Source organism: Vombatus ursinus, unplaced genomic scaffold (assembly GCF_900497805.2).
Source record: "Vombatus ursinus unplaced genomic scaffold, bare-nosed wombat genome assembly UNPS02014177.1, whole genome shotgun sequence".
NCBI classification, from domain to species: domain Eukaryota; kingdom Metazoa; phylum Chordata; class Mammalia; order Diprotodontia; family Vombatidae; genus Vombatus; species Vombatus ursinus.
Window position 1 is genome coordinate 309,064 of NW_020953955.1, and position 16,997 is coordinate 326,060.

The 16,997-nt window shown below is 40.0% G+C and overlaps 1 protein-coding gene across 1 annotated transcript; it reads right to left on the reverse strand.

Annotated features, from left to right (window-relative positions):
• Positions 1-12,764: 12,764 nt before the first annotated feature.
• On the reverse strand, positions 12,765-16,792 carry LOC114041673 (proteoglycan 3-like). Its single transcript, XM_027860247.1, has 5 exons — positions 16,732-16,792; positions 15,681-15,937; positions 13,692-13,823; positions 13,198-13,309; positions 12,765-12,823 (listed from the first exon to the last, which is right to left on the reverse strand). Exons 1-5 carry the CDS (start codon positions 16,790-16,792, stop codon positions 12,765-12,767), a joined length of 621 nt encoding a protein of 206 aa, XP_027716048.1.
• Positions 16,793-16,997: the final 205 nt, after the last annotated feature.

The following is a 16,997-nucleotide window of genomic DNA, read 5'->3' on the forward strand; positions in this document are numbered from 1 at the left end:
ATAGTGGAGGGGCTTGAGTCTATGGCATACGAGAATCAGTTGAAGGAACTAGTGATGTTTATCTTGGAGAAGAGAAGACTTAGGGGAGATATAATAACTGTGCTGAGTATTTGAAGAACTATCAAGTAGAACTACTTAGTTTCATTCTGTTTGTCTTCAAGAAACAGACCAAAGAGCAATGGATGGAAATCACAAAGAAGCAAATTTAAGTTTGATGTATGGAAAGATTTCCTAATCATAAGAGGTGCCCAAGAGTAAAATAAGCCTTGAGTCATTGTGGGTTACCCTTCCTTGGGGTCTTCTAGCAGAGGCTGGTATGTCATAGTGGGGACTTCATTCAGGTATAGGTGGAACTAGATAGTCACTGAGGTCCTTCCCCTCTCAAACTCTATAACTCTCTGGAAAAGGAAAGAAAGAATAAGGGACAGAAAGAGAAGGAAAGGGAAGAGGAGGGAAGGGGAAGAAAAAGGAAGGGGAAGGGAGAAGAGCGGAGGAAAAAGTAGGGGAAAGAAGAGGAGGAAAGGGAAGGGAGAACAGCTGCTTATGTATATCTTACAAGCTAGATGTCACAGACAATAACCAACATATAGGAAGAATAGTAGTAGGGCAGCCCAGAAATTCAGAGAAGACGAAAATCCAAGAAGTTTGTCAGTAATTAAACCCATTGCCTCAGACATCTATTTCTAAATTCATACATTATGGATAACAAGTGAGATGAACTAGATTATTATTGTTATTACTACTACTACTACTACTACTACTACTACTACTACTACTACTCCTTTTACCTATCTGGTTCCTCTTGAACTAGATATTTTAACACAAAGAGGCTAATTTGAGTCATAGATACTACTGACACTTGATGGAGTGGACTAATGGTGAAAATATGACTGTGAAAAGTTAAACATTCAAAAGAAACATGATGGGTAAGAGGAGAAGGAGGAAGAGGAAGAAGAGGGAAGGGGGGAGGAGGAAAAGAAGAAGAAAGGATGAAATAACTTACATAGAACTTTATATATATACATACATATGCATATATGACATATATATATCACTTATTAACCATATCATGTGAAGAAATACAGAAACCAGAGAGGGGGAAATATGATAGAGAGCATTTGGGAAAACAACATTGGAGCAGACACAAAAGGCATGTTATTATCGAGATATACTACAGACCACCTGGACAGAAATAAGACATAGATGAGGTATTTACAAAATATTCTATAGATACATACATCATCTTACATGAACCTCACAGAAATTCATTGAGGTATGTTATAGTACTAATTACTATTTTACAAAAATAATTATTATCAAGTAATGATAATTATTACTTGAGAGTCATTTTGATGAGTAGATAGAGAGCTAGTCTCAGAGCATAGAAGATACGGGTTCAAGTCCCACCTCTGACACATTCTGACTGTATCACACTTGGCAAATCAATTAATTCTCAGGGCTTTAGACAACTCTTTAAGATTATAAGTTGCAGAGAAGGTACCAAGTTGCCAAGTACCAATGAAATCACAGGTTGACTCTCTATCCCTAATTATTGTTTACATTTAGTTTTATCCCATTTTACAGAAAAAGAAATCAGGGTTTAGGGAGGGTAGTGCCTAGCCCAAGTTCATACTAGTAGTAAGTGATGGAGTCAGTATTCGCACTTGGGTTTTCTGTCTCTCAGTACACCAAGTTCTTCACTAAACCTCCACCAAGTATGTCTTTGCTTCGACTATATGAACAACACCACTAGGGTTTTTGCAGCAGATAGTTTTGTGCAATATCCTGGACAGAGCTGACCTGAGAGTCGGAAAATTTGAGTTTTAGACTCCATTCCACCACTGATTAGCTGTCTGACTTGGTCAAGTCAGAATTTTTCTGATTCTCTTTCCCCATCTCTAAAAAGACGCCTAGGGGCAGCTAGGTGGCACAGTGGATAGAGCACTGGTTCTGTAGTTGGGAGGACCTGAGTTCAAATCCAGTCTCAGACCAGACACTTACATTTACTAGCTGTCTGACCCTGGGCGAGTCACTTAACTTCAATTGCCTCACAAAAATAAATAAATAAAAAATAGAAAGAGGCCTGACAGCACTAAACAGTCTCTCCAGCCTTTTAGAACCCAAATGTGGCTATATCCTATGTTCTAAGGGCCTTCCTTACTCTGACATTACATAGTCTATGTCCTAAGGGTCCTTCTTCTTCTAACAATTTATATTTCTATGATTCTAATCCTGCTCTCGAGCATATTTAATGTCACTACATCAAAAGTTAAGCCTGACTTCTGAAAGGTCGAGATAACAGAGCAAACTTTGTCAAGTCATACCATGTGGAAGGTCTTTGAGTTTAGAGTCAGGGAAGAACTGTGTGTTTCTCACCTGAGGACCATCCTAAGTTAGTAGCTCACCACCAGGCTGGATATAGGATGATAAATTTGAAGGCCTTTATAGCTCTCTATGACTGACTAAGTCTAAGAGGGGTTGCAATTTGTATGAGTGGATGGAATGGCCACAGTGATGAGAGGATTGAAGGATTGAAGTATGCATCTAAGAATATTCCCAATCCAATCTCCTCTCTTCCATCTTCCTTAAAATCTTCCATTCAGCCTTTAAAGCCCTTCACCCTCTCATTGATTCCAATCATTCCAGTTTTCTTATATTTTCCTATGCTCCACCCATTTTGCAATCCAACCACACTAGCCTATTTGCAGTTCTTCACTAGGTGCCTAACACCTACTAAGCACTTCATAAATACTTGCTGAGGGGCAGCTAGGTGGCACAGTGGATAGAGGAGTGGTCCTGGATTCAAAAGGAACTGAGCTCAAATCCAGCCTCAGACTCTTGACAGTTAACTAGCTGTGTGACCCTGGGCAAGTCACTTAACCCCATTGCCTGGCCAAACAAAACAAAACAAAACATAAATACTTGCTGACTGACTCACCAAATGACCTCTCTCCTTCCCCAGCTTCTGTTACTTCTTAGGCCATTTCCTATGGGAAATGAGTTTACAAAGGATGGATGAGGCCAAAGTCCTCCAATAACTCACAGGTCTTTCTCACCATTTCCCTGATCCTTTCCCAGATCTCAGGGCTTCTGCTCAAGCCTTCTGGGTAATCTATTATGGAGGTAGCAAGGAGGCCTATACATTCAAATTGAAACACTTCAATGCTGGGATAATGGCCCACAAACTTTGTCAAATCTTACCAACCTGGAAGGCCATTAAGTTTGGGGCCAGGGATGAACTCTGCATTTCTTATCTGAAGACCATGCTCTCTAAGTTAGTGGCTTTCTGCCTGGTTGGATAATAATAACTTCTCTTGGTTGAAGTTTAGGTTCTGGAAAACAGGAGAGGGAATGGAAGTAAGGGTAATGATTCATGCCTAAAATGTATAAAGGGAGGGAGGGAAGATAGAGAATTTAGAACTCAAAAATTTCGAAAACAAATGTTAAAATCATTTTTACATGTAATTGGGAATAAAAAATTAAATATTATTCAAAATAAAATATATGGAGATCAATCAATCTATAAACAATTATTAAGTTCCTACTTAATACAGTGCCAGGTACTGTGCTAGGGTCTGGAGACACAAAGACAATGATAAAACAGTTCCTGCCCTCAATGAGCTTACTTACATTCTACTGGAAGAATACAATTTGTTCACAGATAAATCAAGATGGGATATATATAAAATAAATGCAATGTGATTTTGGCAGGGGCGGGAATTAATAGTTGGAGAATTCAGTCAAGGCCTCTTGAAATACATAACACTTAAACCAACCTTTGAAAGGAGGTTGTGGCTCCAAGAGATAGAGCTGAAGAGAGAGAGCACTCCAGGTACAAGGGACAGTCTACAGAAGCCTGGAATGGAATGGGGAATGAAATGAAAGAAGAGGATGGAATGTTGCATTCAGGGAACAGCCAGCAGGCCAGTCTGGCAGGAGTGTAGAGGGTGTGAGAGAGAAGAATGTGCAAGCAGCTTGGAAAGACAGATGGAAAGAGACTACTGTGAAGAATTATAAATGGCAAACAGAGGAGATGATACTTCATCCTAAAGGCAATGGAGAGCCATGGAAATTTATTGGACAAGGGAAAGAAATGGCTAGAATTGTGTTATAGGAATCTCTTTTTTTATGTGTGTGATGGGGATAGATTGGAGAGAAGAAAGACTGAAGGCAGGGAGACCAGTCAAGAGGCTATTTCAATAATTCAGGAAACAGGTGAGAAGGGTCTGGATGAGGTTGAATGTGAAGAGAAGGGGGAAGATACAAGAGATCTTGAGAAGATAGAGTGGGTAAGGCTTGGCAGCTGATTAGATATGTAAAGAGTTCAGTTGATTAGAAACTTGGGTGACTAGAAGAATGTTAATGACCTCAACAGAAATTGGGAAATTAGGAGACTGGGGTTGACTTTGGGGGAATATGAGTTCTGTTTGGATATGCTGAATTTGAGATGTATATGGTAAAGATCCAAGTAGGTATTATGTTTGGAAGACCAAATATGGGAATTGGAAATCAGCAGAGAGATGAAGACCAACTATGTAGATTTGGGGATCACCTGCACTGAAATGATAGTTGAATGCATGGGAACTGATGAATTCACCAAAAGGAAAGTAGAAAGAGAGAAAAGGAAAGGGCCCAGGGCCAAGCACTCATGCCTGGAGGGTAGGACGTGAATGAGGACCCTACAAAAGAATCCCAGAAGGATTAGTATCACATGTAGGAATTGAACCACAACGTAAAGGTAAAACAAAAATCCAGAATGAGAAAGTAGCCCAAAAAAGGGGGAGGGGAGGCAGTAAACAGTATCATTGCAGAGTTTTCAAGAAGAAGGAAGACTGAAAATAGGACATTGAATTTAGTAATAAAGAGATCATTAGTGACCTTGTTGAGAGCTGTTTCTACTGCTGAAGCCAAACTACAAGAGTTTAAGGAGTGAGGGGGAGGTGAGAAAGTGGGAGTAATAAGCATAGATAACCTTTTCTAGGTGATGGGCTGTGAAATGCAGGAGATATATGGGATGATAGCTTGAGGAATTAGTAGAGTCTAGTGAAGGGATAAGATTAGTAGACTGACCCATCTTTAGCAGGTTGTATGTCCCACTATTTGAGATAAGGGTCTCCTAATCATCCACACTCTCCCAGTCTCCTTTGCTTGGGCTTAGGAAAGGAAATGGCATCTGAGAAAAAGAGCTTTTCTGTGAAAAGTGAGAAAGCTTGTATGGGGTACAAACCCCAGACATTGATCCTATTAACACAGGCCTCATTTTCAGCTAGAGCTCTGGTGCAGCTTGCAATATTGGTCATTGGGTATTTATAATAGTCAAATGACTTAGTTGCTCAAAATTGTTCTTAAAACAATATTGCTATTACTGAACATGACATTCTCTTGGTTCTTCTCATTTCACTCTTCATTATTTCATGAAAGCCTATCCCTGTTTTTCCAAGATCATTGAGCTCATCATTTCTTATAGTATGGTAGAATTCCATCACAATAACTACAAAGGACCTGTGAAGGAAGACTGCATCCAGAAAAAGAGCTGATAAATAGAATTATGTATAGAATGGTTTTACACATGTACATATTTGTTTCTAATGGCAGCCATCTCTGGGAGTAAAGGTGGGGAAGAAAGTTACATGATAATTTTACTATAGATTTAAAAGGAATAGCAAGTTATACATAATAGATTTGCAGTTTCATGTACAATCATCTTTTTTGTGTTTTATTGTCATTGAAATGCTTGTTTTATTTCCTAACTTCAGAATAAAAAATAAGAATTTGAAAAAATAGAGATTATCTTAACCTCACCTCCAAAAAAAATGGACATTGGCTAGGAATCCCTGCCTGGGGTCCCTGAGGCACCAGGGACAGCTCTATCTCAAGGCACTAAATGTAATGGTCTCCCTATGTTAACAGAGGTGGGGAACCTGTTGCCTCAAGGCCACATATAGCCCTTTAGCTCCTCAAGTGCGACCCTTGGACTGAATCCAAACTATTCTGTGAAGTTTGGATTCAGTCAAAGGACCACACTTGGGGACCTAGAGGGCCCCCTGTGGCCTTGAGGCTACAGGTTCCCCACCCCTGGCTTAGACCCTATCTTTGAAGCTTGGAAAGTTTAAGCTCTAAACTTAGGAGGCCCAGATGTTTGGACACTAGGCTTGGCCAACAGCCCCTGAGCTCAAAGATAAGAATTTAATGGTGGCCTAGTCAGTTATTGGGGCCCAAGAGAGATCATGGTCGAGGCAGTTGCCCTGTGAAATCACACCCCCCCCCCCCCAGGGATGCCCTGGGCCAACTGCTAAACTACTTACTTCTCCATTTGCAAGCCACCCAGAGAGGTTGTGGAAAGGGGGTCAAAACTTCTCACTCCTCTAGCCCCAAACCTGAGCTCTAAGAGTTTCAGGGACTGGCCAGTGCAGCTCATCCCAACCTGGCCCCTTCCTACATTTCCATTCTTCTTATTCTTCATTCCCTTCCACATTCTCTATGATCCAGTGACACTAGCCTCAAACACAATATTCCATCTTCCATTCCCCATACTGTCAATGTTCTTCCTCCTCACCTCTGACTCCTGGCTTCCCTGGCTTCCTTCAAGACTTGGCTCAAATCCTATCTTCCTCAAGAATCCTCAAGAATTCCAGAACTTTGCCTCTGAGATTATCTCCCATTTCTCCTCTAGATATCTTGTAAGTACATAGCTGTTTGTATATTATTTCCCCAATTAGACAGTGAATTCCTTGAGGGAAGGGACTGTGGTTTTACCTTTATTTATATTTTTGGTGCTTAGCACAGTTCCTGGCACATAGTTAATCCTTAATAAATGTTTGTTGATGGATGAGATGGAGAGTAAACTTTCCCACACCCATCTCTACTCTAAATACACTTCTCTGCTCTACATGTAGTTTTTCTTCACAATCGTATTGACCAGAAAGGAATGTCCTCCAGGTGGAACACTGGTGAAAGAGAAAACAAGAGAAAAGTGGATATGTCCCCCGCCTCACAGGGCTGCTTCCAGGAAAGTACTTTGTAAATTGGAAAACATTACAGAAATGGAAGCTGTTGTCATGATCTCACCAGAAGCTACTTCCCTGAGGGTGTGTTTCTTTTCCTTCTCTCTCAGCACCACTAGGATAGTGAAGGGTTGCTAGTCCATATGAAGATCTGAAAAGAACCTGAGGATAGAAATCCTGGAGAACAGAGTACTCAGGAAGGCATGACAATCATGTTCAAATATTTGGAGAGCTTTCATGTAGAAAAGGGGTTAGACTTACCTCTGTTTAGGCAGAGCAGAACCAGAATCAGTGGGTAGAAATGGCAGAGAGGCAAACTTATATAAGGGGATATAAGGGGAGACTACTTAACAAAAGTAGAATAATGTGTTTCAGAGGTAATGGGTTCACCTTCATTGAGAGTCTTCAAGCACAAACTGAATGACCACTTGTTGGCTATGTTATAATGAGGGTTCCCCTGTTGAAGTTTGAATTAAACTAGATGGTCATGAAGGTCCCTCCCAACTCTAAATTTCTATGATTCTGTTGCTACTTAGGCTCAGAGGGGGAAATTTGACTTGCCTCAAAATCATGAAGGTAACAGAGTCAAGATATGAATCACCATCCTCTGATTCTAGAGCTGGGGCTATTGTATGCAAGGCTCTACATTGGTCCATGCTATATCTGTTTCTTCCTGTTTGACAGATGAGGAAACAATCCCAGAGATCCCAGATTCCCCAATTAGGTTAATGCCCTGCTCATTAAATTGATTTTTCAGGAATCATGGAATGTCAGAGTTGGAAGAGACCTCAGTGGCCATCTAATCCAATCTATACCCTCGAAGAATTCCTACTACAACATAGCCAACAAGTGGTCAGCCATATTCTGTGTGAAGGCATCCATTATTGGCCAGGGGTGGGAGAGGGGGAACTCACTATTTCCCAAGCAGCTCTTTGACATTCAACTATTGTTCAGTTCCCTCAGTTCTGAGGACATGCAGAGATCCTGTTATTCTGTAAGTTTTAATCCTGACTCTGATGCTCAATACCCATGTAACATTCCACATAAGGAGAGCTCTAATCATTAGGACATTTTTCCTGACATTAAGCCCAAATTTGCCTCTTTGTAACTTCCAATCTTGCTCTTAGCTCTGCTCTCTGGAGCCAAAATAGAACAAATCTCCACATGACAGCTCTTCAAAGACCTGAAGGCAGCTATCATAACTCCTCTGAGACCTCTCTTCTCCTGGACAAACACCCTCAGTTCCTTCAATCAACCCCATGTGACATGAACTCATGGACACCATCCTAGATGTTTCCTCTGGACACTGCCCAGTTTACTAATGCCCTTTCTAAAATGTGGTGCCCATATAAAAATATACATACCCTTTGACTCAGCAATAGCATTTCTAAGGCTGTATCCCAAAGAGATCATGAAAATGGGAAAAGGACCCATATGTACAAAAATATTTATAGCAGCTCTTTCTTTGGTGGCAAAGAATTGGAAATTGAGGGAATGCCCATCAATTGGGGAATGGCTGAACAAGCTATGGTATAGGAATGTAATGGAATACTGTTATTCTATAAGAAATGATGAGCAAGTGGACATCAGAAAAACCTGGAAAGACTTGTATTGGACTGATTCTGAGTGAAGTGAGCAGAACCAGAACATTGTACACAGTAACAGCCACATTGTGCAATGACTGACTTTGATAGACTTGGCTCTTCTCAGCAATGCAAGGATCTGAGACATCTCCAAAAGTCTCATGATGGAAAATGCTATCCACATCCAGAGAAAGAACTACGGCGTTTGAATGCATATTGAAGCATACTATTTGCTCTTTTTTTTCTTCTGTTTTGTTTTGTTTCTTCATTCTTGTGGTTTCTCCTATTGGTTCTAATTCTTCCTCACAACATGACTAATGTGAAAATATGTTTAATAGGAGTGTATATCTAGAGTCTGTATCAGAATCCATGCTGTCTTGGTGAGGTGGGCAGGGAAGGAGGGGGAGAAAATTTAAAACTCAAAAGCTTATGGAAGTGATTGCTAAAAACTAAAAATAAATAAATTAATTAAAAAATATGGTGCCCAGAAATGAACATAATATGCAGGATGTAATCTGATGAAGACAGAGTACAATGGTACTACCACTGCCCCTTTACTGGAAATGACCCTGGATATGTGTACTTGGTGTGTATTCTTCCTGGCCCTGGCCCATCTGGAAGACTACCACAGTATCTATAAATACTCGCCTTAGAAAAAAGGTTGATGATATTCTCATGGTGCTCATTTAATAGTTTTAATAATTCTTCTAACATATTTTCATAGCACTTTCTAGTTTATAAAAGTGCTTCACCTACATTATCTTTAATCTTTATAATCATATGGTATTAGACAGATGGTAAAACTGAGGCACAGAGAACTGAAGTGTCAAAAAGCTTGTAGTCAAGGTCTATGGGAGAGCCAGGACTCAAACCCAAATCTCCTGACTCCAAATCCATGTTCTTTCTTTCTTTTTTTATTTGTTTGTTTGTTTTGGTTTTTGCTAGGCATTGGGGTTAAGTGACTTGCCCAGGACCACACAGCTAGTAAGTGTCAAATGTCTGGTCTGAGATCGAATTTAAACTCAGGTCCTCCCGACTCCCAGGCCAGTGCTCTATCCACTGTGCCCCCTAGCTGCCCCCTTTCTTTCTTTTTTTTTCAAATGTATTTTATTTTTAATTTACAGAATAAAACAAGCATTTCTATAACATAGTATAATAAAAAAGATGATTGCACATGAGACTGTAAATCTACTATGTGCAACTTGCTATTCCTTTTAAATATGCAAAGATCATGTGAATTTCTTTTTTTCCCCTTTTTTTCTTCCCTCCCTCCCCCCACTTTGTGTTTAATGGTGGCCATGTTCTTTCCACTAAAATCCTTAGTGTATCCTCTATCCTAAACACACTCATGTCTCATTAGCCTCACTGGGGATAGAGAAGGGACCCCTAAAGAAGGTTATCTAATTTCAGTAACTCAAATAAGATTAGACCAGGAAAGACCAAACAACTTTATGCCCTTTACAACCATTCCCACCTAAACTTTCTTCAGAATTTACCTTATCTTATTTCTTTTTCTTCTGTTTCACTCCATCTGTGTTCCTTAACACAACCAAGTTGAGAGAAGTTGAGTTAGAGAGAAAAGCAGTTTCATTCTATGCCAAACCAGTAGAGTTGGATAAATACAGTACCCCAGGGGTCCAAGGAGTAACAGTCATATTCCTGATATTTTTATATACTTTTAAGGTTTCAAAAGTACTTTCCTCCCAAAAACCTGTGAAGTAGGTAGTATAATATTATTATCTCTACTTTAAAGATGAAGAAACTGAGATCAAGAGATTAAGTGATTTTTCAGTTACATAGCTAGCTTAGGAGTCAGAATCTTCCCTCCCCCACTCCCATCACTACCTGCTGCCCAGTGGTGACGGGAGTTGAGTCAAATAAAACATAAAATCTTAAAGAAGGTAGATGTAGGATTCATTTATCTCCTTTCCCCCATGGGAAGCTAAAGGCTTTGGAAATCTCTATGTCACCACTCTGCTGGGGATTATAAACTCATCTGATTTTCAGGAAAGATGAAACACAAAATTCTGGTGTTAGAAGTGAGATATGGATAAAGCATTTGTTATGGGGTTATGAAGGTCAAGTTTCAAAGGGTCATGGGAAAAGATAAGAAGGATTCGATGGCCCAAAACTTCCACAACAAAGATGGGAAATTCTCAGGAATGAAATTCTAAAAACAAAAACAAAAAATTCAGATCATGGAAGAAAGCAGAAGCTCCCCAAAGAAACCAATGTAGATGCACAAGGATCTTACCTCATAAACTTCAATTTTAAGAAAGGTGAAGGCAATACAAGGTGAAAAGCTACAAAGGAGTGTCATTGTCCCTAAAACTGGTGTCAGGAGTAATAAACCACTGAAGAAGCTGAGCCTGACAAGGAAGTCTGATAACAAAAAGATTTGGTTTGGTTTGGGCTTGGAAATGGTGGGAGAAAGGGCTAGGATTGCTGCTCAGGGTTGATTGGATGATAATAATGAAGGATGATGAAAAAGTTGAACACCTGCCTGGTGAGGCAGTGTGATACAGTGAAAAGAACTGTCTCTGGAGACAGAAGGCCTGGGTTGAAATCCTTCCATTAGTATTTATTACTTTTCTGACCTGGGGCAAGTCCCTTGAGTTTGCTAGACCCAAGGCTCCTCATTTATAAGATGAGGAAGTTGGAGTAAGTAGCTCCACGTTTTCTTAAGCTCCATTTTCAAGAACTACTCAACTCTTCTATGTTTTTTCTATGCCAAGGGATTCTATGATTCCTTTGGAGCAAAAAGTGAAAGTTGCAGAGAGAGTAATTTCATGTAAACATTTGAAGAACCATCCTAACAATTAGATCTGTCTACAGATTAATGTGAAACTCTGGTGGAGGGCAGTTTCCCACTTACTAATGGCTTCCAGGCAGAGGCTAGGTGACCACTTCTCACTGATTTCATAGAAATGATTCTTCTTCAGATATTGGGTTGCGCTAGGACAAGGAAAGTCACTTAATCTCTCAGCCTCAGTCTCCTCATCTGTAAAATGTAGATAATAATAGCACCCACTTCACAGGGTTGTTGTACAGATCAAATAAGACTGTATGCCCCTCCCTTGGGGTCCATTGATAGATTTGGGGGGGGGGAATGTCTGTGAACTTTGATAGGACAAATTACACCTTTATTTTCACTGACCTCTAACTTAAATACTGTATTTCCTTCAATTGTGTTTTTAAAAAGATTAATTATGCTGAAAATGTATCCATAAGCTTTGCCAGACTGTCTAAAGAATTCACATAACAAAGAAAGCTTAAGAACCCTTGAGTAGATGGATTCAGGAAAATTAAAGACTTCTTCCTAGACCTGAAATACAATGATTCTGTGGTTCTACAAGTTTCCATCCTGGTAGCTGTGTGATTTCAATCTGTTCTTCAGTTCCTTCAACTCTGAGGGTATTTGGGGATTCTGTTATTCCATAAGTTTTAATTCTGACAATCATACTTAACATGCATGTAACCTGGTGCAGGCCACTAAGCCTTGCAGGTCCTCAGTTTTGACAGCACAATAATGATAGCCCTTAACATTTAAATAGTGCTTTAAAGTTTGCAAAATATCTCATTTATGTTATCTACAACAACCTGTGAAGTAGGTATATTATTTTCAAATTTTACATATGAGGAAACTGAGGCTTGAGAAAGGTTAAATGACTTGCCCAGGGTCACACAATTAATGAGTATCTGAGGCAGGATTTGAATTTAGATCTTCACTTAGACTTCAAGCCCAGTGTTCTAAGCCACTATGCTACCCAGTTGCATCCCCCCTTCATTTCTAACATCTTATATTTTATGTTTTATGTTCCCTAATGGTTCATTATTATATGTTCTAAAATTTTTCCCAGCAGTAACAATAAATTTTCTGTTTTCCAAAGTTCCTTCCAGCTCTAGGTCTTATAAAACAGGACCACTTATCCCCCCTTTTATCATTCCCTTTTGATCCTTCAGAATGAAACTCTTTGGGCCCTTTCAAAATGCTTATGTGTAAAGATTAGGGGAAGAATGACATATGGAGGACAAAAAAGAGAGAACAATGATTTGAACTTTCAGAAATCTGGTTTATTTCAGGGAAACAAAAGGAAGGGGAAGAGATGGGCCTCAAATCAAGTTATCCAGTGGCATTATAGTGTAGGTCTTGACTGAATTCTTCAGCAGAACCAGCTCAGTAAGAGCAGGCAAAAGGCAGGCGACGTTTGCATGGAGCTCGACGCCAATGACCCCCTGTTAAGAAAGTTCCCGCACATTCTACTTCCTATCTATGGCCTCTAAGGAACTCCATTACTCATTCATGCCCAGCACACTCATTCCATTCTCCTTTACAGTGGCCCCAGAAGAGCCTGTAGACCTCTCCCTTAGAGAGACTCTTAAGCAAGGGATTCCAGTAAATAAACAAACCCTTTATTAGGGCCACCTCCCGTGTGTCCCTTGGTTGCCCATCCCATAAGGTTTCCTTCCTCCGCCACCAAATTGTCCTGGGGAGCAGAGTATGGTCACATTACGTGACATAACAGAACAGAAGCAACATAGGAGAGATTTCCCTGCTACTCATTTCTCCTAATCTACCTCATTTCCCAGGTTCCCTTGTTCCTACTCACCTCGGGTACATAAGGCTACACATCGGCCCCCACCATTTCCAGGTTGGCCTGCTGCCCAGTAAGAAAATGTCCAACGACTCCCATCAACCCAGCAAAATCTCTTTCTGAAGATCTGTAGATCAGATGGGAAAGGACAGGTCAGGTACAGAGACCATGAAATTGAGTTTCATACATGCCATACAGGAAAGCTAACTAACTAATATCCCTGGCAATCTCAGTCTCTGAACACCAGAGCATTATGGGTACTGGGTCAAAACAAGCACTATCCTAAACAGGCAAATATTGATAGGAACTGTCCAAGCCAAACCCATTGAGAGTCAAAGGCACCCTTCTCTTAGTCATGCCCACCACCCATATCATCAAGGAAACATCATTAGGGCTTCCTCCAAGCCAGGTGAATACCTGTGCTGTGGCTAGGTAGTCATCTGGGACTCTTTAAAGAGAGCAAGGGAAAAAAGCTCCATGCCTAGAGTTATTCTCTGTTCTCTTCTTACCCAGCCCTTGACTCTGGCTCCAATCCAGATCTGGCTCTGGTTGATTCTACTAGCTGAACACCGGATGAGGTGGTTGGTGTGGGAGCTGTGGATAGAGACCAGATGGCCATGATAGCAACGTCTGCAGATTTTCTGTGGAGATAGAAAAGAAAGAGGAGGAAAGAAGCATGAATGGGGAATCCCTCTTGTTCCTAAACTCTGAGACCTCCATGAATTTTGGTATAGCAGGTTTCAGGAAGACAAAAAAAGGAAGAGGTAGAGGAGAAGGAAGAAGAGAAGGGAGAGAATGAGAAAAATGATCTATGTATATAGCTTTGTGGTTTACAAAATGCTTTAAATGCAGTATTATATGAGACTCTCACAGCAATCCTGAGGTGATAACGACTCACAGTCCAATTGTTCTCTAAAATGTTTTTAGCCTGTACCAATTCATAGCTTCATCGACAGTTTATTAATGTGCCTACTTTCTCACAGCCCTTCCAACATTTGTCATTTTTCCTTTTTCCCCCTAGCTTCATCAATCTGATAGGTGAGGTAAAATGCCAAAGTTGCTTTACTTTGCATTTCTCTTCCAGACAGAGAGGTAACAGACTAAATATACAGAATAATACATACACTTTTGGGTCTGGCCAATGTGAGAGTTTGTTTTACTCAACTATGAATCTTTGTTATAAGGGTTTTGCTGGGTTTTTCCCCACTGGTGCAATGAGAGAGGGAAGAGAGAGAAAAATGTTTATTAATTAAAAAATTAAATAAGAAAATTTCCTATCTATGTGGCCATAGGCAAAACATCTAACATCTCAAAGTATCAATTTTCTTATCATGAAATAAGCATAAAAATACATGTAGTACCTATCTCACAAAATTGTTTTAAGGTTCAAGTGAAATAACTTATGTAAAGCACTTTGCACCCTATAAAGCATATTTAAAGTGTCAAAGCTGGAAGAAACCTTAGAACATAAAGAACATAGTATCATTGCTGAGAAGGAACTTAGAACATAGAATGTTAAAAGAGACTCTATATTTCAGATAATCTGACCTTTTTCTGTTTATGTATAAGGAAACTAAGGTCTAGGGAAGAAAAATGGCTTGCCCAGATCAAACAACTTTTCAGAGACAAATCTAGGACTCAGATCCAAGTCTTTGTAACCCTTAGACCAATATTCTTTCCACTCTTCCAAACAGAACTCAGACTCTGGACTCTTATTAAAGGGACAGAGTCCTCATATCTGGGACAATAAAGAATCCCAGGGATCAAGCCATTGATATGTATTATATGTATTGTATTATATGTATGTATTATATGTATATATGTATTATATGTAACCATATAAATGCAACTTATCATCATTATCCTTTATCATTATCCAACTTATACTCATAACAACCCTGAGAGAAAAGAAGGGCGGTTTAAGTAGTGTTGTCCTCATTTTTGAAAAGAGGAAATTAACTCAAAGCAACAAAGTGATTTGTCCAAGCTCATGCAACTAATAAATGACAGCTATATGTCTCAAACTGAGATTAGCCCTCAGTCCAGGGCACTTTCCACTCTCTGCTAATGATCAGATCCATTAAGGTAAACTTAATGCTATTATTTCAGCAATAAATCTTGGAGTGGTAATATGAAAAGAGCCTGGGGTGGAAATCTGGAAACCTGGCTTTTAGCCACAGATCTGACACTATCTGTGTTATCTCAGACAAATAAAAACCTCTTTAGATCTTGGTTGCTTTTGTCTGCAAATTGAGGAGGTTCAGCTGTATGATCTTTAAAGTGTCTTCCAGCTTTGGCATTTTCTATTATTATGATTCTAAGAACATTTCTGGTCCAATATGTCCCTCCCCATTTTTTCCTGCCTCATCACTCCCTTTCCAACCTTTATCTTTATTTCAGTACTTCATCATGGAAAATGAATAAAAAAAAATGATTAATGAATATCTTCCTTCTTCCCCCATTCCCAAGGCCTTTGTCCCCATCTCATTTTCACCCACCTGAGCTCTTTTGAATTTCCTTGGCTTATTAACAATCAGGAACCGGCAAGTCTCACATCCTGGGCTACCCAGCATACGGACTACATCCTCTTCCTTTGGGCAAAGGTTGTCATCATCCTCAGCAGCTTCACTCTCCTCTCCTTCATCATCATCTTCCTCATCCCTTATGGTCAAGTTATCCTCTTCCTCTGGAGTCTCTAGCTCCTGAGCCAAGGCCTTTTCTTCCTCTGATGCCTCTGGCTCAAGAGCCTCATTTTCTGGGAATGGGAAATGGAAAGAGTACTGGACTGAGAAGGAAAAGGCCAATTCTAGATAAGTCATCAATTCATTATGTAACCATATGGAAGTCACTTCCCCTCTGGGTCTTAATTTCCTCAGCCATAAAATAAGGGACTTGAACTCAATGATATAGAATATCCCTTTCACATTCAACATTATAGTTTTATAAAACGCCCTCCCCTTTCAGTACCATACTTCTCCGAGAACAAGCTCCCCTAAATACCATGGAGAGTTCCCAAATCTCAACACCTCAGCACAGTCTCACCTAAGAGGGAACTTCAGATCTCAACCCGTCAATGACTTGATCCCTGGGATTCTTTATTGTCCCAGATATGAGGACTCTGTCCCTTTAATAAGAGTCCAGAGTCTGAGTTCTATTTGGAAGAGTGGAAAGAATATTGGTCTAAGGGTTACAAAGACTTGGATCTGAGTCCTAGATTTGTCTCTGAAAAGTTGTTTGATCTGGGCAAGCCATTTTCCTTCCCTAGACCTTGGTTTTCTTATACATAAACAGAAAAAGGTCAGACTATCTGAAATATAGTATCTCTTCTAACATTCCACGTTCTAAGTTCCTTCTCATCAGGGATACTATGTTCTTTCTGTTCTAAGGTTTTTTCCAGCTTTGACACTCTAAATCTATGGGCATCTGACCAGATCTGGTCTGACTGAAAATCTACTTCAAGCAAGCTATGGTCCAAAATGTATAGAAAGTAGAGAGCCACAGAGAGAAAAGGATAAGGCCTGGGATTTTAGGGAGTGAGAAGATACTTACTCAGATGAAGAGAAGACACAGTGCCCAACAGGAGAAGTGATAAGATGAGAAGTAATTTCATCTTTAACAGTAGAAAAACAGTTGCTCCTTCTTCCCCTAAGGTTTCTCTTTCACAACCAAAGGTCTGTAGTGAGCTACCCACGGACAGAAAGAAACACTAAATTCTTGACTGAAGGGAAGACCTGTAAAAGGGAGGAAATTGGTAAGGGAATGGAGAAAGGAGAAGGCATCAAAGGGAAGGAGAAGGAAGAGAGAAAAGAACCCTC